The sequence below is a fragment of the Pseudophryne corroboree genome, chromosome 9, assembly GCF_028390025.1.
Source record: "Pseudophryne corroboree isolate aPseCor3 chromosome 9, aPseCor3.hap2, whole genome shotgun sequence".
NCBI lineage: Eukaryota > Metazoa > Chordata > Amphibia > Anura > Myobatrachidae > Pseudophryne > Pseudophryne corroboree.
The window spans coordinates 95,784,787-95,811,054 of NC_086452.1; the positions used below are offsets into that span (position 1 = coordinate 95,784,787).

The 26,268-nt window shown below is 44.8% G+C and overlaps 1 protein-coding gene across 1 annotated transcript; it reads left to right on the forward strand.

Annotated features, from left to right (window-relative positions):
• BSND (barttin CLCNK type accessory subunit beta) lies at window positions 1-25,163 on the forward strand. The gene is made up of 4 exons (XM_063938714.1): window positions 1-337; window positions 7,998-8,080; window positions 19,971-20,207; window positions 23,783-25,163. The coding sequence occupies exons 1-4, from the start codon at window positions 161-163 to the stop codon at window positions 24,183-24,185; spliced, it is 900 nt and encodes a 299-aa protein (XP_063794784.1). The 5' UTR covers window positions 1-160; the 3' UTR covers window positions 24,186-25,163.
• The last annotated feature ends 1,105 nt before the right edge of the window (window positions 25,164-26,268 follow it).

Genomic DNA, 26,268 nt, shown 5'->3' on the forward strand with positions numbered 1-26,268 from the left:
TGAGTGAATGGAGAAAACCGCTAGTCATATGCTGAAGATCAGTGTCTGACAAGCACAGTAGGATAGTGCTGCCTACATTCCTCTTTGCCACTTGGACGCCTTCACTTTTACTACTAATCCTAAAATAATCTTTTTTTATTTTAATTGTTACTGAAAGGACATGGCAGAGGATAAAACATTCCGCTACGGACTCATTGTACTGGGCTTTTTCTTGATTATGATTGGCATGTTCATTATGAGTGTGGATAAGCCCCATGTCTACATTACATTTTGTTCTATGGGCGTGTTCATGGTGTGTGTCGGCATCACCTGGAGCATCTGCCAGTGTTACCCAAAGGTAGGAAAATGCTTTCTCCCTTTACTATCTTTTCAGGGGGACAAGCAAGCGCAGCATTGCAGCAAAATTTATTTTAACAGTGTTCAGTGGAATCTGCAGATGTTCAGGAAGAAAGGGGTAACATTATAAAATCGCTAAATGTAAAATACAAGATATCATGTATAAACTAAAGGTGATATCATGTATAAACTAAAGATGTATAAACTAAAGGCTCAGCCCGATTCTCACTATGCGACAGGGGCTAGGTTGGCATCGCAAGCACATAATGAGTGTGCTTGCGATACTGACTATGGGCGATTTTGGCTATTTGACTATCTCTTCTATAGAGATAGACAAAATTGACTTGCCTGCACAGTCTATCTAGGCTTGCGATGACGACCGTTCGGGCCCGCGCATCGGCATTGAATCGGGATCGCAAGGTGACTTTTACCTTGCGATCTGCACTAACTTTTCTTACGATTTTGACTATATAATCAAAATCGTAAGAAAATATCTCACTGGGTGTACACACCATAAGAGCTAATAATAACATTTTCATATGTTTATGTAGAAGGTCACAAAAGAACTTGAGCTGTTTGACATTCTAATTTACATGTGTTGTGTTTTTGAGTACAAGCTACTATTCTCTGTTATCTAAACTTTGCTGTAAAAAAAAAGTTGCACTGCATTGGTTTGTCAATCTGTCTTACGGGGATATTCAATTAGCAGCGATAACGGACTTTTCGTGCGAAAAAACTGACTTTTCCCGCAAAACGCAATTACAGCCTATTCAATTTCCTGGGAAAATTTATCGGTGATAATTTTTTCACAAATTTCACTTCACCTACTCTGAGCAGGTGAAAAGTTGGGAAAAATCACTATTTTAAGGTAAAAATGTTTGGATATAGGGGGGTCATTCCGAGTTGTTCGCTCGTTGACGATTTTCGCTACGGAGCGATTAAGGCAAAAATGCGCATGGTTCGCAGTGCAGTATTTTAACACAAAACTTAGTAGATTTACTCACGTCCGAACGAAGATTTTTCGTCGTTGAAGTGATCGGAGTGTGATTGACAGAAAGTGGGTGTTTCTGGGCGGAAACTGGCCATTTTCTGGAAGTGTGCAGAAAAATGCAGGTGTTTCAGGGAAAAACGCGGGAGCCATCTGGAGAAACGGGGGAGTGGCTGGGAGAACGCTGGGCGTGTGTGTGACGTCAAACCAGGAACGAAACTGACTGAACTGATCGCTATTTGTGAGTAAGTCTGGAGCTACTCAGAAACTGCTAAGAAATTTCTATTCGCAATTCTGCTAATCTTTCGTTCGCTATTCTGCTAAGCTAAGATACACTCCCAGAGGGCGGCGGCTTAGCGTGTGCAATGCTGCTAAAAGCAGCTAACGAGCTAACAACTCGGAATGACCCCCATGGTACAGAACTCCTGGGACACCCTCCTTAATGACTAATTAGGCACGTTGAAGTTTTTAATTATTTTTGATTGGCCAATAATGACATGTTATTTTTGGGGTGAAAAAGTACAAAGTGATGGAAATTGTGGTTCAAGGTATGGGACAGGTATATTGGGGTGCTTTATGAGTGGGACAGGTGTTTTTAGGCTTGCAGGTGGGAGTAATCGGTCTGTTTCCACTTTTTTTTTAAAGTACCCTAAAATGACCCAAATATATACTTATACCCATTTTCATGTACCCCAAATTTAACGAGAGTATTTATTTTGCACAAAAAAACTTGCTTTCTATCATTTTTTTTGCATTTTTTTTTAAATGCATATAACAGCCATTTCACACAATTTAAGTCCCCAAAAACTCTCTAATGTGATCTCTAATACACTTCTCTTCTGTTTTCCTGTTTTCCTATGTTAGTTTAGCATTTTTTGGGGTACAGGTTGATTTCCCCATTTTCACCTACACTTTTCACTGCAACAATTTTCACGTGAAACCCGTTTGGAATTAAATAGGTCAAAAAACGAGAGCGCGCATACCCGCGAAAAAAGTATTTCGCCCGATTGACGCAAAAAAAATTCGGCCGAAAAATTGCAGCGAATTTGCGGATAATTGAATACCCCACTTAGTACTTACATCTCTAATATTATATGTTCTGATGAGCGCTTGGCATGTTACTGTTGGGGGGGTGGGGATCCAATTAGGAGCAGAGTTTACTCTGCAGCTAATTACCTGCCCTGATCAATTCAATTAGCAGGGTTTCCCCACGCGTTAAACCACAGAGGTGCATTGTGTGCTTCAAGAGCTGCAAGGCAAAGTCTGTGATAAAAGGCACCCTTTGGGTTTTAATATGCAGGAAAACTCATTGATTCCGATTGTACACATAATCAATAGGTTAGCGTGCATAAATCCAGGGTTTATCGCACAGGGCAAAGGCTATTTAACTGAATAGCTCTGGTCATGAAACTCAGAGCTTTTCCCTGCAATGCCAACCCACCAGCTAATTGGATTGGGTGTGGATCATTGGGTGGACCTGAAAAAGGGGTTGACCCCAACATGCACAAGGTTGACATGGGAAAAAGGTTGACATGGTTAAAAGGTCGACACAGGAAAGGTTGACGTGAGTTTTTGGTTTACTCCGTAAAAAAAATGTGTCTGGGAACATGCGCTCGCCACTGGTTACTATTCCCAATCATGGCCCACGTGGATGGTAAAGTATGAAAAATTTGACAATGAAAAAAATTGTCAAAAACTCATGTCGACCATAAGCTGTGTCGATCATTACCATGTCGACATTTTGACAATGTCGACCTTTTAACCATGTCAACCTAATGCATGTCGATTAATAGTGGACGACCTACCAGTTAACCTAGCATTTGAATACCAAATGGATTTTCCCCTAAATATTTATGAATGCTGTCATTCGTGCTTTTATATAATCTAGTTTGATATTTCTATTTAGTGATCTTATAAGTATAGTTGTGGGACTCTTCATAAGATGTTTTGCAAAATATATAATTTGTGAATCTGTGATAGATGAAAAATGTGGTGTTTGTGTTACTTGTAAACAGATTACCCTGTTTGTAGACAATATAAGAATGTAATGAAATGTCACATATACAAGAAAGGAAATGTCTTGATGGGTTTTAATAAATACGTATATCTGCAATATAAAATATAATGAAATACATATACGTTCATGGGGCTGATTCAGCCCAGCATGCACTGGCCTTGGAGTGCCAAGGCCAATGAGTGTGTCTTCTGATGTAGATTTACTGGCCTCAGAAGAGAAGTGGTGGTCATTTAGGGTTACTCAGATGGCCAATGCAGCAACCGATGGTTGCAATGGTGATCCAATGCTGCGTCTTTGAATGTAGGCATCGGATCTGAGATTTCCGCAATCGGCGTACACAGGACACCTCCTGCGACATTAGCATATTTTGCATCTACCTCTGAATAAGGCCCCACATTTGTTGTTTTCAGCTTAAACATCAATTGGGAATTTTTCTCGCTGTAGTCCAAATTGAAATGTCAATTAAGTAATATGAAATGACGGCCACTAATTGACATAGGGAGTTATTCAGCACGAATTGCAGCTGTTGTACGGTGCCTTGCTAAAGTATTCATCCCACTTTGCATTTTTCGTGTTTTGTTGCCTCACAACCTGGAAGTAAAATGGATTGTTTGAAGGTTTGCATCATCTCATTCACAGAACATGCCTACAACTTTGAAGATTTTTTTTTATTTTTTATTGTGAAGCAAACAACAAATAGGACAAAATAACAGAAAACTTCAGCGTGCATAACTATTCACCCCCCTAAAGTCAGTACTTTGTAGAGGCACCTTTTGTGGCAATTACAGCTGCAAGTCACTTTGGATAAGTCTCTATGAGCTTGCCACATCTTGCCACTGGGATTTTTGCCCATTCCTCAAGGCAAAACCGCTCCAGCTCCTTCATGTTGGATGGTTTCCGCTTGTGAACAGCGATCTTCAAGTCTGACCACAGATTCTCAATTGGATTGAGATCTGGGCTTTGATTAGGCCATTCCAACACATTTAGATGTTTCCTCTTAAACCACTTGAGTGTTTCTTTAGCAGTATGCTTCGGTTCACTGTCCTGCTGGAAGGTGAACCTCCGTCCAGGTCTCAAATCACAGGCAGACTGAAACAGGTTTTGCTCAAGATATCCCTGTATTTAGCACCATCCATCTTTCCCTCGACTCGAAACAGTTTACCAGTCCCTGCTGCTGAAAAACATCCTAACAGCATGATGCTGCCACCACCATGTTTCACTGTGGGAATGTCGTTCTTGGGGTGATGGGATGTGTTGGGTTTACGCCAGACATAGCGTGTTCCTTGGTTGCTGAAAAGTTACATTTTAGTCTCATCTGACCAGAGCACCTTCCTCCATACATTTGGGGAGTCGTCCACATGCATTTTGGCAAACTCAAAACGTACCTTCTTATCTTTAACACTAAGTAATGGCTTTTTTCTGGCCACTCTGCCATAAAGCCCAGCTCTATGGAGTGTACGGCTTATTGTGCTCACATCCTCAGATACACCAGTCTCTGCTGTGGAACTCTGCAGCCCCTTCAGGGTTACCTTTGGTCTCTGTGCTGCCTCTCTGATTAATGCCCTCCTTGGCTGGTCTGTGAGGTTTGGTGGCTGGCCCTCTCTTGGCAGGTTTGTTGTGGTACCATGTTCTTTCCATTTGAAGATTTGGATACTTTTTTTATAACCCAACCCTGACTTGTACTTCTCAACAACGTTGTCCCTGACTTGTTTGGAGAGCTCCTTGGTCTTCATGGTGTGATGCCTCTTGCTTAGTGGTGTTGCAGCCTCTGGGGCCTTTCAGAAAAGGTGTGTTTATACTGACAGATCATGTGACACTTAGATTGCACACAGGTGGACTTCTTTTCACTAATTATGTGACTTCTGAAGGTCATTGGTTGCACCAGAACTTTTGAGGGGCTTCATATCAAAGTGGGTTAATATATATGCACATGCCAATTTTCAAATTTTTATTTATAAAAATAATTTTTTTTAATATACATTTTTCTCATTTCACTTCACCAACTTACACTATTTTGTGCAGATCCATCACATAAAATTCAGATAAAAAAAAATGAAAGTACAGGTTGTAACGTAACAAAATAGGTAAAAAGCCAAGGGGGTGAATACTTTAGCAAGGCACTATAGCATGTTGGTGGCCGCCAATCGCAGGGCAAGATCGCCCAGTATGCTAACTGGCGGCCACCAGCTGCGACAGCAGTTTGCATTGCGGTCGCAGCAATTGTAGACAAGCTGCCCTAAAAACGTTGCCGACCCACCTGTCAATCAGGTAGAGGCATTCGCAGCCACGTACGCGCAGGACGGAACCTGAACGTGCGCATTGGCTCTATCAGTGGGGAATTGCTGTGCGATGCGACCTGAATAACCGCCATAGTATAGAATAGCTGCAATGCTAATGATTTAAGTGCCGTCAGCTAGGAGTGGTCAATGCACAAGCAACCAATCAGAAGTGGCTAGCTATCACTTCTCAAAATCATCATCATCATCATTGCTTATTGCTGCACTAATCCTTAAGTACCTGTAAGATACATGCCTCCTAAAGGCATACCAGGCCTCTGTTACCAAATATGTTGCAATCACATAAATTTACCTCTTGCATGAGCTCACTGCGCCACTCCAGGCATAAGGGGACACAATATGATGTGACTTGGATACGGACATACGAGTATACATTTTTTGTGTGCAAGTGCAGTACAGAAATATGTATCTTATGCAAAAAGAATATTGCTGGTCATCCAACTTTAGAAGACCCAAACAGATTATTCTTACAAGACATAAATGGATCATGGTCTTCTTGTGAGGTACAATGACGTGGCAGAATGTATTATAGTTACTATATAGGGGTCTATTTACTAAGACTTGGATGAAGATAAAGTGGACAGAGATAAAGTACCAGCCAATCAGCTCCTAACTGCCATGTTACATCCTGGGTTTGAAAATGACAGTAGCTGATTGGTTGGTGGGTTCTCTCTCTAATATCACCGGGGGGCTATCTAATTAGCCCCGATAAGCCGGCGCGTTCTGCGGCTTATCAGGGATTTCGTTTCACCTGCCTCCGGCAGGTTAAGCTAAATCCCCGAAATCAGCCCCGTTTTCGCTGAAACTGCGTGTTTTCGGGTGAAAAAACATTGGTAAATTTCACCCGAAGCTTCATCGGCGGTAATTGAATACCGCCCTAAGGAGTCTATTTACTAAGTGTTGGATGGAGATAAAGTACCAGCCAATCAATGTCTAACTGACATGTCACAGGCTGGGTTTGAAAAATAACAGTTAGGAGCTGATTTGCTGGTACTTTATCTCCGTCCACTTTATCTTCAGCCAAGGCTTAGTAAATAAACCCCAGGGTCTATAAATCAGCATCTGGTTTCTGCACAGTACTGTACTTTAATATATATATTGTTATATACAACACTGCTGAAACTGTTGTTAAAAAAGTGTTTGTTGTGTCTTATCTGGTATCATGATGTCACTTGCCCGCCGTACCTCCCCTGCTCTCTGGGAAGGGTGGTGCCAAAAGTAGGTAAGCAACGTCCCAATGCCCTTTACTACACCATAATTACTTGTACTTTGTTATAGGATTAGAATGCTCTTCATTTTTCCTAATCGCTGCTAATTACAGTGGCATCGCAGCCTAGAGCGAACCCAGCCTGTTTGGGATTTCAAAATTTTTTGGGTCAGTTTAGATAGGGATGTTGTGCGAACATTGCCCACGATGTGCCGATGGAAAGGCATTGGGACACTGGAGATGGCACCCAAGATCTCTTGTAAATTGCACATGTATATATATATATATATATATATATATGCTACCATATGTACAGATGGTGGGGTGGGTATATTAAATTAGTGCAGAATTTTCCAACAGTCGGAAAATCGGCACTAATTCGACGTCAGTGTATTCAATATTTTGAATCCATTTTCGCCCCTGCATTTTTGTATGATTTTTTTAGTCGAATCAGCATGGGCAAAAACGGACACAAAAACTGTCGAAAACGCCCGCAAATTTGACAAACCATATGGGTCGGTGGCGAATTTGCCAATCCATGTGGTTTTCGTCCGTGCGGATTTTTCGGCCAGTCGAAAAAACATTACATTCGTATTGGTCGAATGTAAATTCGACCTACAAATCGGCGGCAAGTGCAGTTTTTTCAACTGGCCGAAAAAACAGCACTAATCGAATAGCACCTCATGACGTGCATGCTGAATGGTGGGCATTGCACTTCATTGAATGAACCCTTAGAATTGCTGCTTGACACTTAAAGGCAGCAGCATATTTATAATGGGAGCAAGGTGTGTAGTTCAGGAAGTCCTCATGCCCCATTCCCTGCACTCACTCCAGTCCCCCTTTCTTTCCTTTGGCAGCGCCATCTTTATTGCAATGTATTTGGAAAGATGGCACTGACACACCACATAGGAAAGACTGTGGCACTGTCCTGGAGTCTGTGCTCTCTCTCTTATTATTATGTGTATATACTGTATTAGTGTTCTGTCTTTTGATGTTTGTGTTTGGTGCAGTTCTCCTGTGAATCATTTGTCTGTACGTATAACAGCAGCACGTGTCTTGGTGGAGGGGATTCTCAGTACCTGTCCTTATACTATGTGCTTTATAAGATAAAAGATTTATTGAAGATGAATATGATTATTGTTATTTTAACAGATCACATTTACTCCTGTGGATATGGAATGCGTTCCATTATCAGAGAAGTCTCATATGTTTACTGCACCCCCAGAGAAGTCATGGTATGTCTGCTATAAAATAACTCGCCTGTTATAATGAAGTCATGGTATGTCTGCTATAAAATAACTCGCCTGTTATAATGAAGTCATGGTATGTCTGCTATAAAATAACTCGCCTGTTATAATGAAGTCATGGTATGTCTGCTATAAAATAACTCGCCTGTTATAATGAAGTCATGGTATGTCTGCTATAAAATAACTCGCCTGTTATAATGAAGTCATGGTATGTCTGCTATAAAATAACTCGCCTGTTATAATGAAGTCATGGTATGTCTGCTATAAAATAACTCGCCTGTTATAATGAAGTCATGGTATGTCTGCTATAAAATAACTCACCTGTTATAATGAAGTCATGGTATGTCTGCTATAAAATAACTCGCCTGTTATAATGAAGTCATGGTATGTCTGCTATAAAATAACTCGCCTGTTATAATGAAGTCATGGTATGTCTGCTATAAAATAACTCGCCTGTTATAATGAAGTCATGGTATGTCTGCTATAAAATAACTCACCTGTTATAATGAAGTCATGGTATGTCTGCTATAAAATAACTCGCCTGTTATAATGAAGTCATGGTATGTCTGCTATAAAATAACTCGCCTGTTATAATGAAGTCATGGTATGTCTGCTATAAAATAACTCGCCTGTTATAATGAAGTCATGGTATGTCTGCTATAAAATAACTCGCCTGTTATAATGAAGTCATGGTATGTCTGCTATAAAATAACTCACCTGTTATAATGAAGTCATGGTATGTCTGCTATAAAATAACTCGCCTGTTATGATGAAGTCATGGTATGTCTGCTATAAAATAACTCGCCTGTTATGATGAAGTCATGGTATGTCTGCTATAAAATAACTCGCCTGTTATAATGAAGTCATGGTATGTCTGCTATAAAATAACTCGCCTGTTATAATGAAGTCATGGTATGTCTGCTATAAAATAACTCGCCTGTTATAATGAAGTCATGGTATGTCTGCTATAAAATAACTCGCCTGTTATAATGAAGTCATGGTATGTCTGCTATAAAATAACTCGCCTGTTATAATGAAGTCATGGTATGTCTGCTATAAAATAACTCGCCTGTTATAATGAAGTCATGGTATGTCTGCTATAAAATAACTCGCCTGTTATAATGAAGTCATGGTATGTCTGCTATAAAATAACTCGCCTGTTATAATGAAGTCATGGTATGTCTGCTATAAAATAACTCGCCTGTTATAATGAAGTCATGGTATGTCTGCTATAAAATAACTCGCCTGTTATAATTGTATGTGTCCCTAAACATTGTATTTGGACGGATCGTCACTCATCTCATTGTAATCCAAGGTCAAACATTATTATGATGTAATAATGGAAAATATGCAGAGTTTATCTAGCAGGCACATCATATTAACTCTGAGCAAAATAAGGAAGTTTATGATCAGGGGATAAGGAGGGAGAAAGGTCCTGTGTATAGAAACATTAAATACTGACAGCAGATAAAGACCATTCGGCCTCTCTACTCTGCCCTTTATTAATAGATGGTTTTTTAGAGATGAGCAAAGATGTTGTAAAATTGTACGCACATTTGGGGAGATGTACTAACTAAAGCCTTGGAGAATAATAAGTGGAGAGAGAGATAAACTACCAACCAATCAGCTCCTGTCATTTTCAAACACACCCTGTAACATGGCAGTCAGGAGTTGATTGGCTGGTACATTATCTCTCTTCAAGGCTTAGTACATCTCCCCCATTGTGCCGATAAAAGGCTAATTCAGAGGGTAATTCAGACTGCATCGCTGCAGCAGCGATCGCAATCCAAATTACTTTGTGGAGTGCGCACCTACAGGGGCTGTTGGCGGGGCGCGGTCCAGACAACGGAGGTGTGTTTGGACCATTGAGGGGGCGGGCCACGGCGGCTGCGTGACGGCACATGCAGCCGTTGCAACTTGGGATGCGGCGAGTAGCGGCCTGCCAGCACGCAGGAGCTGCGCTGGCAGGGAGCTACTCGTCAGATACAAAAGCATCACCGCCGTGCAATACTTTTGTACCTGTGTGGGGGAGGGGGGGGAGGGCCTGACATGCGAGGCTGACTAGCCCTGTGCTGGGTGTCCCCCCCCCGCATGTCAGAGAAACTGACCGTAGATGTGCAAAATTTAGCACATCTAGAATCAGATCTGAATTAGGCCCTCATTCTGTTGTGTGGGATTGAGACCGATTTATCCTACAAAATGCTACTTCATGTGTAGGGGCATCTTATAACACCGGATGAATGGCCTTATGTGACTTAGTGCCTTCAGTGTCACTGCAGTGCAGTGCCCCCACACAGAGCATCTACCACTAACATGGAGGTGACAGCATCTTCCCAGGGAGAGATGTGAACTCTCATATTCCCTGCAGCGATTTTGAGATATACTGTATATATATCGAACACAAGTTTCCTAGAGGGCGCCAATGCTGTAGTAGTATACCTGTTTCAATGTTGATGCAATTTCAATGTTAAAGTTAAAATAAAACTCTTTTTGTAGTAAGACTTTATTTTCATCAAATATTACAATCTTATTACAATCTGGAGGGAACTGGCAGGATGTTGTCTTCACTTGTTGGATCCTGCAATAAGACACTCGTACCAGAGACAACTAGAAATATAGCCAAAAATTCTTTCAATTACTTAGTCCGAATATTGATTAATATAAAATGTATATATAAAATATACACACATTATATGCAGTCCAAGCCACATTATGTGCACACACATTATATGCAGTCCAAGCCACATTTGGGTTAGATGATGTCCATTTGTTGTCCTACCCCTGTCAGAGTATGAGCTCTAGACAACAGTGGCTCTCTCAGATGAGGAATCTGGACACATGCTAGGAACAAGAAATTGGAAACACAACACACCCCTGAGGAAGTCAGTTTAACGTAACGCATTGGTGTAAAGTGCAGGACTGACCACTAGTAGGAACCATCCCTCCCTCCAGCAGAGCATTCCTAAGTGTGTCCCTCACAGCTAACGCCATCTGAACATGGCGTTAGCCCACTGTAGCCTATGGTCTACACTTCGCATAATTAGTCAGCAGAAGGTTAACCGAAAACCCTCCACAGCAATGGCCACTATGCTTGCATGGTCAGAGGGACTGCACATTCGCAGAGGCTCCTAAACACTAATGGGTGACATTTGGGGCCCATTCACATAACTAAATGTCAGTGAAAGTAGTTATATTCATTCAGTGATCTTTTCTCCCCACGAGGTGACCCAACACTGAGTGCAGGCCTCTGGCATGAAGATACAGCCGCTGGCAGTTTCTTAGCTCCATCTGAGTCATAGGTTGGGAGTTTAGTGCTGGCTATGATATCAATACACAATACCATATTCCAAATCTGATGGGAGGTGACTCAAAGGTGTAAGACACTCTGATTGCCACTATTACCAGTAAATGACACCATATATGGATCCTACAGTCTCTGCTCTGTTCATAATATCATGATATCCCGCGCAACGGGACACAATTTTTTATTTTTATTGCACGGAGGTAGTGACACCAGCTGCTACTCACATGCGAGACTGCTGGGGCTGACATGTTCCTCGCACCAGGCACTACTGCTGCAATGGACATAAATGAGTGTCACCCCCTCTTACTTTAGTGCCCCTCCCCCGATGGCCGCTCTGCCACCATCCTAACAAATACAAGGGCTTATCTATCAAAGCTTGCAGAGAGATAACGTTTAGAGAGATATAAATTGGCAACCAATCAGATGCTGACTGTCATTTCTCTTACGTCCTAGAGGATGCTGGGGACTCCGTAAGGACCGTGGGGATAGACGGGCTCCGCAGGAGACATGGGCACTAAGAAAGAACTTTAGGTATGGGTGTGCACTGGCTCCTCCCTCTATGCCCCTCCTCCAGACCTCAGTTTATTACGGTGCCCAGAGGAGACTGGGTGCATTACAGGGAGCTCTCCTGACTTTTCCTGAAAAGAAAGTATTTTGTTAGGTTTTTTTATTTTCAGGGAGCCTGCTGGCAACAGACTCCCTGCATCAAGGGACTGAGGAGAGAGAAACAGACCTACTTTAATGTCAGGCTCTGTTTCTTAGGCTACTGGACACCATTAGCTCCAGAGGGAACGGAACGCAGGTCTCACCCCGCAGTTTGTCTCAGAGCCGCGCCGCCGTCCTCCTCGCAGAGCCGGAAGATAGAAGCCGGGTGAGTATGTGAAGAAAGTAGACTTCAGAGGCGGCAGAAGACTTCAGATCTTCACTGAGGTAACGCACAGCGGTAATGCTGTGCGCCATTGCTCCCACACAGCACACACACACGGCAGTCACTGTAAGGGTGCAGGGCGCAGGGGGGGCGCCCTGGGCAGCAATAAGGACCTCCAAATCTGGCAATAAGCATATATACAGGCTGGGCACTGTATATAAAAGAGATCCCCCGCCAGTTTTTTAATTTTTCAGCGGGACCGAAGCCCGCCGCTGAGGGGACGGAGCTTGTTCCTCAGCACTCACCAGCACCATTTTCTCCACAGCACACCGCTGAGAGGAAGCTCCCCGGACTCTCCCCTGCTTACCACGGTGAAAGAGGGTTTTAAAGAAGGGGGGGGGCACATAATTTGGCGCAAATAGATAATTACAGCGCTACCTGGGTAAACATATAGTGTGTTTTTTCCTGGGTCATTAGCGCTGGGTGTGTGCTGGCATACTCTCTCTCTGTCTCTCCAAAGGGCCTTGTGGGGGAACTGTCTTCAGATAAGAGGTTTCCCTGAGTGTGTGGTGTGTCGGTATGCGTGTGTCGGCATGTCTGAGGTAGAAGGCTTTCCTAGCGAGGAGGTGGAGCAAATGAATGTGGTGTCTCCGTCGGCAACACCGACACCTGACTGGGTGGATATGTGGAATGTTTTAAGTGCTAATGTGAATTTATTGCACAAAAGGTTGGACAAAGCTGAATCCAGGAATTATGCAGAGAGTCAGGCCCTGCCTGCCCCTATGTCGCAGGGTCCCTCGGGGTCTCAAAAGCGCCCACTATCCCAAATAGTAGACACTAATACCGACACGGATTCTGACTCCAGTGTCGACTACGATGATGCAAAGTTACAGCCAAAATTGGCTAAAAGTATTCAATATATGATTATTGCAATAAAGGATGTTTTGCATATCACAGAGGAACCCCCTGTCCCTCACACGAGGGTACACATGTATAAGGAAAAGAAACCTGAGGTAACCTTTACCCCTTCTCATGAGCTGAACGAGTTATTTGAAAAGGCGTGGGAATCTCCAGACAGGCCCGGCGCTACCCGCTCAGCAAAGGGATGCAGAGCAGGTAGGCGCCGGGCAGGAGAGGCGCCTTCACTGCTCTGCATCCCAGCTAAAGCGCCGTCCTGTCCCCCCCCCCTTGCAGCTGCTGCTGCGCCTGCCCTGTCACATTGACAGGCAGCCGCAGTAGCGCCGGCAGCATGAAGCCTTCTCCTCTCTCCCCTGTGACAGGGAGAGGAGTGTCAGTGATCGTTCGGCCAAAAAGGGGCGGAGCTACACAGGCCAATGGGGCGGAGCTACACAGGATCATGCTATTGAAGATCTGGCCAGCACAACTGTGGTAAGTGGATGTAAATAGAGTGAGAGAGAAAGTGTGTGTGTGTGTCTGGGTATGTGTATGTATGTGTGTGTTTGTATTTATGTATATACTGTATTTATGTATGTGTGTATCTGTATGCAGAGCCGTAATGTGTAAAAAGGGGACGCTGTCTGCCGTAATGTGTAATAAGGGGGATGCTGTCTGCCGTAATGTGTAATAAGGGGGACACTGTCTGCCGTAATGTGTAAAAAAGGGACACTGTCCGCCGTAATGTGTAAAAAGGGGGATGCTGTCTGCCGTAATGTGTAAAAAGGGGACGGTGTCTGCCGTAATGTGTAATAAGGGGGATGCTGTCTGCCGTAATGTGTAATAAGGGGGACACTGTCTGCCGTAATGTGTAAAAAAGGGATACTGTCCGCCGTAATGTGTAAAAAGGGGGATGCTGTCTGCCGTAATGTGTAAAAGGGGACGCTGTCTGCCGTATTGTGTAAGAAGGGGACGCTGTCCGCCGTAATGTGTAAAAAGGGGACACTGTCTGCCGTAATGTGTAAAAAGGGGGACGCTGTCTGCCGTAATGTGTAAAAAGGGGATGCTGTCTGCCGTAATGTGTAAGAAGGGGACTCTGCCCTCCGTAATGTGTAAAAAGGGGGACACTGTCTGCCGTAATGTGTAAAAAGGGACACTGTCCGCCGTAATGTGTTTTAAAGGGGGACGCTGTCTGCCGTAATGTGTAAAAAGGGGGACACTGTCTGCCGTAATGTGTAAAAAGGGGATGCTGTCTGCCGTAATGTGTAAGAAGGGGACTCTGTCCGCCGTAATGTGTAAAAAGGGGGACGCTGTCTGCCGTAATGTGTAAAAAGGGGACGCTGTTTGCCGTAATGTGTAAAAAGGGGGATGCTGTCTGCCTTAATGTGTAAAAAGGGGGGCGCTGTCTGCCGTAATGTGTAAAAAGGGAAATCTGTCTGCCGTAATGTGTAAAAGGGGCTCTACCTGGTGTAGTGGCGCTGCTGTGCGGCGTAGTTTGAATAATGGAGACAACTATAATATGTAATATGAATTGGTATTATTTTGTGGCCACACTCCTACCCCATGAAGCCACGCCCCTAATTTTTTTGCGCGCGCCTGCGGCGCGCAGTACTCCTATTTTACATACAGGGAGACCGCCAATGCCCTCTCTTGCACACAGCGCTAAAATGTCTAGTTACGGCACTGTCTGTGTGTAGGGCCGTAACTAGCACAGGGTGTGTATGGGCAGAGAGTTCACATCCATAGGCTTACACGGATCTCCTGCAGCTAAGGGGCCCAAGAGGCCATGGTAACCCTCCGGCCCTGCATGTAAAGTATGGGAGGGCGCAAATGTATATTTTGCAGGAGGGCGCCGAACACCCTAGCACCGGCCCTGTCTCCAGACAAGAAACTGCAGATTCCCAAAAGGATTCTTATGGCGTATCCTTTCCCGACTAAGGACAGGATACGGTGGGAATCCTCCCCAAGGGCAGACAAAGCGTTGACACGCTTATCCAAAAAGGTAGCACTGCCATCCCAAGATACAGCTACCCCCAGGGATCCTGCTGATCGCAAGCAGGAGGCTACCTTAAAGTCCATTTACACACACTCTGGTACCTTACTCAGACCGGCGATAGCGTCGGCTTGGGTTTGTAGCGCTGTAGCAGCGTGGACAGATACCTTATCGGCGGAATTGGATACCCTGGATAAGGATACCATTTTATTGACCCTGGGTCATATTAAAGGTGCTGTCTTATATATGAGGGATGCTCAAAGAGACATTGGCCTACTGGGTTCTAGAGTCAACGCTATGTCGATTTCTGCTAGACGAGTCCTATGGAACCGGCAATGGACAGGTGATGCCGACTCAAAGAGGCATATGGAGGTTTTACCTTACAGGGGTGAGGAATTGTTTGGGGAAGGTCTCTCGGACCTGGTCTCTACTGCTACGGCAGGTAAATCAAATTTTTTGCCTTATATTCCCTCACAGCCTAAGAAAGCGCCACATTATCAAATGCAGTCCTTTCGGTCAAATAAAAACAAGAGAGTACGAGGATCGTCCTTTCTTGCCAGAGGTAAGGGCAGAGGGAAAAAGCTGCCAACCACAGCTAGTTCCTAGGAGTAGAAGTCCTCCCCGGCCTCTACAAAATCCACCGCATGACGCTGGGGCTCCGCTGAGGGAGTCCGCCCCAGTGGGGGCACGTCTTCGACTTTTCAGCCACATCTGGGTTCACTCACAGGTGGATCCCTGGGCTATAGAAATTGTTTCCCAGGGTTACAAGCTGGAATTCGAAGAGGTGCCTCCTCGCCGGTTTTTCAAATCGGCCCTACCAGCTTCTCCCCCAGAAAGGGAGATAGTTTTAAATGGAATTCACAAATTGTGTCTTCGACAGGTGGTGGTCAAAGTTCCCCTGCTTCAACGAGGGGGTATTACTCAACCCTATTTGTAGTCCCGAAACCGGACGGTTCGGTCAGACCCATTTTAAATTTAAAATCCTTGAACCTATACTTGAAAAGGTTCAAGTTCAAGATGGAATCGCTCAGAATGGTCATCGCCAGCCTAGAAGGGGGGGATTTTATGGTATCCATGGACATAAAGGATGCATACCTTCATGTTCCCATATATCCACCTCATCAGGCGTACCTTAGATTTGCGGTACAGGATTGTCATTACCAATTTCAGACGTTGCCGTTTGGGCTTTCCACGGGCCCGAGATTTTTTACCAAGGTAATGGCGGAAATTATGGTGCTCCTGCGCAAGCAGGGTGTCACAATTATCCCGTACTTGGACGATCTCCTCATAAAAGCGAGATCACAAGAGCAGTTGTTGAACAGCGTGTCACTTTCACTGAAGGTGTTACAGCAACACGGCTGGATTCTCAATATCCCGAAGTCACAGTTAGTTCCTACGACTCGTTTGACCTTCTTAGGCATGATTCTGGATACGGACCAGAAAAGGGTTTATCTTCCAATAGAAAAGGCCCAGGAACTCAAAACAGGTGTCAGTGCATCACTGCACTCGAGTCCTGGGAAAGATGGTGGCATCTCTTACGAGGCCATTCCCTTCGGCAGATTCCATGCGAGGACATTCCAATGGTACCTACTGGACAAGTGGTCCGGGTCACATCTACAGATTCATCAGTTGATCACCCTGTCCCCCAGGGCCAGGGTGTCTCTCCTGTGGTGGCTACAGAGTGCTCACCTTTTAGAGGGTCGCAGGTTCGCCATTCAGGACTGGATTCTGATAACCACGGACGCGAGCCTCCGAGGTTGGGGAGCAGTCACACAGGGAAGAAACTTTCAAGTTCTTTGGTCAAGTCAAGAGACTTGTCTTCACATCAATGTCCTGGAGCTGAGGGCCATATACAACGCCCTTCGTCAAGCGGAGACTTTGCTTCGCGACCTACCGGTTCTGATTCAGTCAGACAACATCACCGCAGTGGCTCATGTAAACCGCCAAGGCGGCACAAGGAGCAGAGTGGCAATGGCGGAAGCCACCAGGATTCTTCGCTGGGCGGAAAATCATGTAGGCGCACTGTCAGCAGTGTTCATTCCGGGAGTGGACAACTGGGAAACAGACTTCCTCAGCAGACACGATCTACATCCAGGAGAGTGGGGACTTCATCAGGAAGTCTTCGCACAGATTGCATGATGGCATCCTGCCTCAACAAAAAACTACAGAGGTATTGCGCCAGGTCAAGAGACCCTCAGGCGGTCGCAGTGGACGCCCTCGTGACACCGTGGGTGTTCCAGTCGGTCTATGTGTTTTCTCCTCTTCCTCTCATCCCCAAGGTGTTGAGAATAATAAGAAAAAGAGGAGTACAGACAATTCTCATTGTTCCAGATTGGCCACGAAGGGCCTGGTGTCCGGATCTGCAGGAAATGCTCACAGAAGATCCGTGGCCTCTTCCTCTAAGACAGGACCTGTTACAACAGGGGCCCTGTCTGTTCCAAGACTTACCGCGGCTGCGTTTGACGGCATGGCGGTTGAACGCCGGATCCTAGCGGAAAAGGGCATTCCGGTTGAGGTCATTCCTACTCTGATAAAGGCTAGGAAGGACGTGACAGCTAAACATTATCACCGTATATGGCGGAAGTATGTTTCTTGGTGTGAGGCCAGGAATGCTCCTTTGGAAGAATTCCATCTGGGCCGTTTCCTTCACTTCCTACAGACTAGAGTGAATTTGGGCCTAAAATTAGGCTCCATTAAGGTTCAGATTTCGGCCCTATCCATTTTCTTTCAGAAGGAATTGGCTTCTCTCCCAGAAGTACAGACTTTTGTGAAGGGAGTGCTGCATATTCAGCCTCCTTTTGTACCTCCAGTGGCACCTTGGGACCTGAACGTGGTGTTGAGTTTCCTTAAGTCACACTGGTTTGAACCACTTAAAACGGTGGAGTTAAAATATCTCACTTGGAAAGTGGTCATGTTGTTAGCCTTGGCTTCGGCTAGGCGAGTGTCGGAGTTGGCGGCTTTGTCTCATGAAAGCCCCTATTTAGTTTTCCATATGGATAGAGCGGAATTGCGGACCCGTCCTCAATTCTTGCCAAAGGTGGTTTCGTCTTTTCATATAAACCAACCTATTGTGGTGCCTGTGGCTACGCGAGACTTGGAGGATTCCGAGTCCCTTGATGTGGTCAGGGCTTTGAAAATTCACGTGGCCAGAACGGCTAGGGTCAGGAAAACAGAAGCACTGTTTATCCTGTATGCAGCCAACAAGGTTGGCGCTCCTGCTTCCAAGCAGACTATTGCTCGCTGGATCTGTAACACGATTCAGCAGGCTCATTCTACGGCTGGATTGCCGTTACCAAAATCAATAAGGGCCCATTCCACTAGGAAAGTGGGCTCTTCTTGGGCGGCTGCCCGAGGGGTCTCGGCATTACAACTGTGCCGAGCTGCTACTTGGTCGGGTTCAAACACTTTTGCAAAATTCTACAAGTTTGATACCCTGGCTGAGGAGGACCTCATGTTTGCTCAATCGGTGCTGCAGAGTCATCCGCACTCTCCCGCCCGTTTGGGAGCTTTGGTATAATCCCCATGGTCCTTACGGAGTACCCAGCATCCTCTAGGACGTAAGAGAAAATAAGATTTTAAACCTACCGGTAAATCTTTTTCTCCTAGTCCGTAGAGGATGCTGGGCACCCGTCCCAAGTGCGGACTACTTCTGCAAGACTTGTATATATTTTTTGCTTGCATAAGGGTTATGTTACAGTTTTCCTCAGTCTCGGACTGATGCTGTGTTGTTTCATACTGTTAACTGTTTCGTATATCCCAAGTTATACGGTGTGGATGGTGTGGGCTGGTATGAATCTTGCCCTTAGATTAACTAAAATTCTTTCCTTGTACTGTCCGTCTCCTCTGGGCACAGTTTCTCTAACTGAGGTCTGGAGGAGGGGCATAGAGGGAGGAGCCAGTGCACACCCATACCTAAAGTTCTTTCTTAGTGCCCATGTCTCCTGCGGAGCCCGTCTATCCCCATGGTCCTTACGGAGTCCCCAGCATCCTCTACGGACTAGGAGAAAAAGATTTACCGGTAGGTTTAAAATCTTATTTTTTTTCAAACAAAGCCTATAACACGGCAGTTAGGAGCTGATTGGTCCATACTTTATCTCTCTCTACTTTATCTTTCTTCAGGCTTTGATACATATGACCCATAGAATGTTGGCTAAGCATGGCACTGCCTGTTCTGGCAGTATCTCCGCTCCTGAAACTACTGTATTTTGCAGACAGTTGTGCCTGATCAGCAGTGAAGTACAGTCAATGCATGGGGAATGGGTTTCAGGGTGATTGCATATTCCCTGTTATACATATTATATGATAAATGGGGCTTATTTATCAAATCCTAATTTTGGCAAAATGGCAGTTTTTGCCAGACAAAATATAATTTTAAGATCGTAGCTCTTTATTGAAACCTTAATGCTAGAGAGATCACTGATTTTCCAATATAAGCATAATCAAAAAAGCATACCGCCATCCCCATAGATCTCTATGGTAACGGCGCTATTACTCAATTTACCAATTTTAATTTCGGAGCTTGTCTGAAGTTGGTGTAGCGTTAGCTGCTATAGGTTAAGCTCAGACAAAATGCTGCATGCATGGTTTCTACAGGATTGGATAGGAAGTGCATTAAGCCAGCGGCGATAGCCTTGACTACGGGGAAAGTGCTTTATCTCTCTACCCCTGCAAGCTAATATTCATAAATAGCTCCATTAAATCAAAGCTAAGAAATGTATTTTATTTTGTTACTTATTGAGAAGAAATCACGTTTAATTTTAAATAGACCATTAAGAGACTAATGTTGCAGTCTAATGTTGCAGCATGTTTTCCTTACCAGGTCTACTACACCATATACAAGCAGCAAGGAAGCTGAGCGCTATGAAACCACCCTACCATCTTATGAGCAGATTCATATCAAGGTGGAGGAACTTGGAGAACCAATGTTAGACCAGTCAATACCTCCTTTCCCACAAGCCATGATAACAGGGCATTCACAGCCCAAGGTGCAAGCCAAGGTAGAAATACACAGGAATTCTGTGGGCAAGGAGGAGAACGGAATAGCGGACGCTATCTGGTAAGTAACAAGAGCTTGCACAGGATGTACTAGGAATAATTAGATAATTAGAATGCTGGCAACGAGCCATACTATCCTTCAGTCCCTTTCTGATGTTGATCATCTATTTTACTCCGCTTCTTTTATTTTTTTAACATGTAGACCAAGTGATTTTGTCCTACATTGCATTAAAACAAAATTATATTGTATTATTAATATTATGCTTTTTTTGTGCCAGTTGGCAATAAAGATGATTAATATGTATAATTTTTGGTATTTGGTGAAAATGTTTATGAACTAAAGGAAAAATGTGGTAAAAATCAAGTTTTCTGGGTTTTTACAGCTTTTTCATATGTACTAAGCCCCGTCCGTCCGCTTACTGATGCGGAGGGTAACGCCATCTTTTGCTAGTATTACCCTATAGAAGCCTATTGGCTTCTTTCCACATCCCGCCACCACTCACTCCGGCCGCCATCCCCTGTGTGCTGCCAGTGTCCCGGCGCACTCTGGGATCCCCCAACCTCCTTCTTCCCTAGCAACACAGCCAACTGTCCTTCCAGCTGCAGGGTGGAGGAAGAGGAGCCCGGGACTCCCTGCAGACGTCACCTCCTGGTGCTAGGAGGTGGAAGACAACAGTGCACACCCTCTCACCAGAGGTGTAGCTAAGTGCCATGGTGCCCGGAGCAAGGGTATGTTTCAGCGCCCTCCTCCCCTGCACTGACATTGTGGAGCTCAGGGTGAAAGTTTCCTTTGGGTGCCCCCTTGATTAAAATAGGAACAGTGCGCGCCAATGGAGCGCAACAAACATATAGGGGAGTAGCTTCATGGGGAAGAGGCGTGGTCACAGAATAGTACCAATACAGATTACACCACACAGTATTGTCTGTTATTTACATTACACTGCACAATGGAGGCCATTATTCACATTATACCACGCAGCATTGTCCGTTATTCACATTACACCACACAGTAATAGTGTCCATTATTCACATTACACAGCGCAGCATTGTCCGTTATTCACATTACACCACACAGTAATAGTGTCCGTTATTCACATTACACAGCACAGTAGAGCCCTTTATATACTTTACACACCACAGTATAGTCGCTTATACATATTATGCCATAGTAGAGCCGCTTATACATGTTATTCTGCAGCTTCTAATGCAGAGAAAGGTGCTGCAGCATCAAAAGATGGCGTTACCCTCCGCATCAGTAAGCGGACGGACGGGGCTTAGTACATATGAAAAAGCTGTAAAAACCCAGAAAACTAGATTTTTACCACATTTTTCCTTTAGTACATAAACATTTTCACCAAATACCAAAAGAGAGGAGCTGCAACATCAATGTAGAGAGAGGTGCTGCTGCAACACCTGGGACAAAGATGTGCTGCAGCAGCCGAGGCAGAAAGAGGTGCTGCAGCAGCCAGGGCAGAGAGACGTGTTGCTGCAGCTGGGGCAGAAAGAGGTGCTGCAGCAGCTTGGACAGAGAGGTGCTACAGCAGCCGGGGCAGAAAGAGGTGCTGCAGCAGCAGGGACAGAGAGTGGTGTAGCAGGACAAAAGTAGTAACCCTACTGCAAAGGTACAAGCAGAGAGTGAGACGTATAAAAAGGGCGGCATGTGCTGGCTGTCAGTGTCTCCTGCTGTCGCCTCTGGCCTGCCCTGTTCACTACCTAGTCTCTGAGTTTGAGTCAGTGTGCACCCCTCTGCTTCTCCTCCTCTTGCTCTGCGGCTGCCTGTACAGCGGCACGCAGTATAGCGGGTGGCGGGAGGGGGAGCAGGTTGTGGCGCACCCTATAACTTTTCCACCGCCCGGAGCTCGCGCTCCAACAGAGCCACCCTCGCTACACCCCTGCCTCTCACCTGGTGGCGCAGGCTTAGCAAGGCGCAGCTCTTATTGCGTTGCAATACTCATGTTATCTGTATATACTATGTTAGTACATATGCGGTTAATATTAATACGATTTGTGGCGGAATGTCTTTGTACATCCTGGCCTTTACAATATTTAACTTAAGTTACCTACCTGGTCTATATCATTATTAACCTTTATTTTTTGAGGTAGATGGGACTACAGCTCCAGGTCTCCACATAATAGACCCATTATCATGAAAGCATGATGACGACCAGTTATCGAGCTGGACACATAAGTATTGTATTTGTATGTTCCTCACAAAATGATGAGTGGATTTTTCAAATATTGGAGAAAGATAAAGCGGAGAAGTTGTACATAGCCAGGGCTGCTAACAGAAATTGTGGGGGCCAGGTTTGACAAAATAGGCAGACCCCCTTGCTCCCGAGGATGGAGCTGTGGATAATGTGGGTGGAGCTACAGTTGGGGTGGGGCATGAATTGGTGCATAAGTCAGTTTTTAAAAAGCATTTGTCAAAGTTTGGGCTGTGGGGGTGAGTTATTATAACATGCCAATCTACCATATGAATTCTATGATACCCTAGCCCTGCCTCAGCCACCTCAATATGATACATAAATACCCTCATGGCAGTTCCACCTCACACACACATATACCTCAGCCACCTTCCTCTCACACATATAGATACCATAGTCCTGCCTCACCACTGTCAGCCAGAGTTTCCCAGTGTGCTACTTGGTGTGCAGGCATAATGTATCATTCTCTCTGACTTATGTTAAATGCTTCCTTTGATGCTTCCTTGCCTTCCTATGTATTTATTTATTCATCCATATTATCAGGGGGGGGGGGGGGGGGGGGGTTGTCTCCTCTATGGTGGTGGCCATGTTGTTGAGGACATTTCGATACAGATATCCTCGTTTGCAGCTGCAGAGGTGGGTTCCTTTTGTGTCTGGGCGCTGTACTGCAGTCTCGGACATAGCTATCAATTTGCTTCTCATTTTTCTAGCACAGCCTGTAAAATGACAGAAGCTGATTGGTACTTTAACTCTCTGCACTTTATTCGCTTCAAGATTTTAGAAGTCCCCCTCCCGGGCTGATAGTGTCGGAAGATTTGCTGTGAGATCATATCTGTCTAGGCTGGCTATGCATATGTGTGGGCGAATTAGACGTGAGCATTCACTCAGCACTAAGGCTGTGGAACAGGGTTGCGCCATTCTGGCTAACTCTGTGGGACAGGGCAGCCGGCTCGGCGCTGCAGGGTGCAGGGCAGCCACGTGTGACTCAGCATGAGGGTGGGGCTCAGAACAAGAAGCAGCACAGCGAGTGTGGTGTTCGCGGTTGTGTCATTGTTGCCACGCCCCACTATACATTGCCAATATTGCAGGCATTGTACAGCAGGGACTGGGCTTTGATGATGTGATTCAGCACGAATCGGGTCCCCTCAGACCACCTATCTGCTCTTTGTAAGTCCTCGGCCGAGGAGGGTGCAGGGGGCTGCAGGAGATTAGCCCATCTCTCAGGGGGGCCGTCAGTAGCACCTGATTTTCATGAGCCTCCCAGCCATTATGATATGGTAGGCAAGTATGCTATGGAATAACAGTAGCTAATAATAGACGCACTGTCCCCTTAAATATTGCTATACTGTAATTCATTACCTTGTACAAATGTGATCATTATGTGTTGGTATTTTTTCTCACTGACTATGCTGGTTGCTTTATTTCCGTGTAGTCAATCTGCACCCCTTGCTTCTCTGAAGGAAGACACCAATGTGACAACATCTGATGATGGAAGAAGTAGTGCTTCATCTCTGACCAGTTCTGATGATTGGCAACACAAAGATGGCGCTGCTGTGCAATTAGGACGTCTCTGTGGAGATGCCATAGACACACCTCAGGGTGATGCAATTGAAATGGTTGATGCACAGTCTTGCGAGGCTGTCTATCCAGGGGTGCAACAAGAAAGCTGCAAACTCCCCAACCATGAGGACAATTACAGCAGCAGAGAACAGCCGGGCAAGGCATCATTCATGGTGGCTCCCACTCCGGACCCTGAAGAAGATGATCTCTACTATGGAATGAAAGACGAAACGGATAATTTAATGCCAGGTTGTGAATCAGACTGTGAACAATAATCAAAGTAGACAACTTCATAGTTTTATTTTCTGAAACTGAGGACAGAACTCCATCGCCATATAGGCCAGTATTTGTAAAGATTGTATTTATTGCATTCATTGCAGGACCTTTTGTGCACAGGGGCTTTGAAAATCACCTGTTAAAGTGAAGGTGGATCCTTGCAATTTGTACTCGCTTTAAACAGATGGGCTGATTGTGTCGGACAGATCTCTTTTCAAATACAGCCTCTTTGCGTCCGACTTAGCATTGGCCCCAGAATGTCTACAGCCTGTTCTTCTGGCCCTGTTTGTCTAACATGTATGTGTAGATGTTTATTCACTTACAGTATTTTTTAGACTCTCAAGCTAGACGTGTGAACCCAGCTGATCCAACGGGCGACGGGACCCTGATTGCAGCAAGTGCATACACACTTGCCAATGCCGGATTTGACGGTGGGAGCCACGCGACATTCTGCAACATGCCATCGCTAGCGAAATACGGGAGCGCGCAACTTTCTTGGGTACACCCTAGATGATGTACCCGGTTTCTTAAGCAGCATTTAATAAATCACAATGAGCACCAATTTTCAACACGTACTGTATGTGTACAAGCCCTAACAGTCTACAAAGCAACAACAATTGCTGGCCGAGGGAACTAATTATGTTTTGGGTGGGGTTTTTTTGTGTTTTTTTTAATTGTAAATATCGTATAAAGGGGCCCATTTATCAATGAGTTATAGCTATTTAGAACTCGTTGTGTGTGATAAATGGTGCTCCAGCCAATCAGCTCCCAACTGTCATTTTTAAAACACATGGCAGGAGCTAATTGGCTGGATCTCTATCATACACAACAAGTTTTAAATAGCTAAAACTCTTTGATAAATGGGCCCCATGATGTGATTATTGGGTTCCTTAATTTAGTGTTTTAAAGTAGTTCTTTATTTTCACAGTCTTGCATTACAATGTTACTTTAATGTATGATGCCATGTCATTTTCCTTTGTAGCCATTAATTCTGCTAAATAAAATAGATTAGTTAAGTTTAAAATGGCAATTATAGCCTATTTATATGTTATCGCATGAGAACACTAGTGTGTATGGGGGTGATTCAGACCTGATCGTATATGTACTAAATTTAGCACATCTATGATCAGTTTCTCTGACATGCGGGGGGACGGCCAGCACAGGGCTAGTCCGCCCTGCCCCCCCCCCCGGCGCGCACAGGTGCGAAAGCATCGCATGGCGGCGATGCTTTTACACTCGCCAAGACGCTCCCTACCTGCGCAACCTAGGTGGCAGACGGCTACCCTCCATGTTCTGGGTCACATCGGCTGCGTGTGATGTCATGCAGCCGCCGCAACCATCCAAATACGCCTGCGTTGTCCGGACCACGCCCCATCCCGTTCTCACGCCGTTGGCACACCCCCTCCCACCGCGCGACCACCTCTGCCTGTCAATCACTGGGTGCGCACGCCAGAAAGGGCTTCAGGCTACGATCGCTGCCGCTGCAGCGATCGGGTCTGAATCAGGCCCTATGTTGTAACTATTTCAGTTCAGGGTAGAGCTCAAAACCATTAAGCCAATCAGCAAATAGCTTTTATCTGTCAACTGCAAGTTAAGCTATTAATGATATCTATTTGGTTGTTATGGTTTAGTCCAACTTTTGCACCTAAACACAATTATTAATCAGCTCTATATAAACTACAATAGAACAACACCCCAATGCGAAAATTCTCATACAATAGTTGCCTATACAGCAAGACAAACAAACAATTAAAACAGCTCTGTTAAAAGAGTCTTTCCTTTAATGATCTTAATTAGAATAACAATATTCAATTCATAACACACTGGCAGGCATGAACATTCTGTATATAAATATCGAAAATAATAATAAATAAATAAATAGACAATGTTAAAAAGGGGGGGGGGGGGAATCTGTATATATGATTAATAAGACAATTTCCTAAACAACAAGTGTCCATAATCAGATACTGGAACACTAATCATGTTTATCAGCAATTTGTGTTAGGAGGATCCATTGCACACATTGCTCTTATATCTAAATTAATCTAAAATTCATAGATCTAGGTTCTTAAACAGTGTAGC

Coding starts and splice junctions, on each gene's coding strand:
- BSND (XM_063938714.1), top strand. CDS start 161: ATGGCAGAGGATAAAACATTCCGCTACGGACTCATTGTACTGGGCTTT. Junction 8,081..19,970: donor GCACCCCCAGAGAAGTCATG/GTATGTCTGCTA, acceptor TTTCCTTACCAG/GTCTACTACACCATATACAA. Junction 20,208..23,782: donor GGAATAGCGGACGCTATCTG/GTAAGTAACAAG, acceptor ATTTCCGTGTAG/TCAATCTGCACCCCTTGCTT.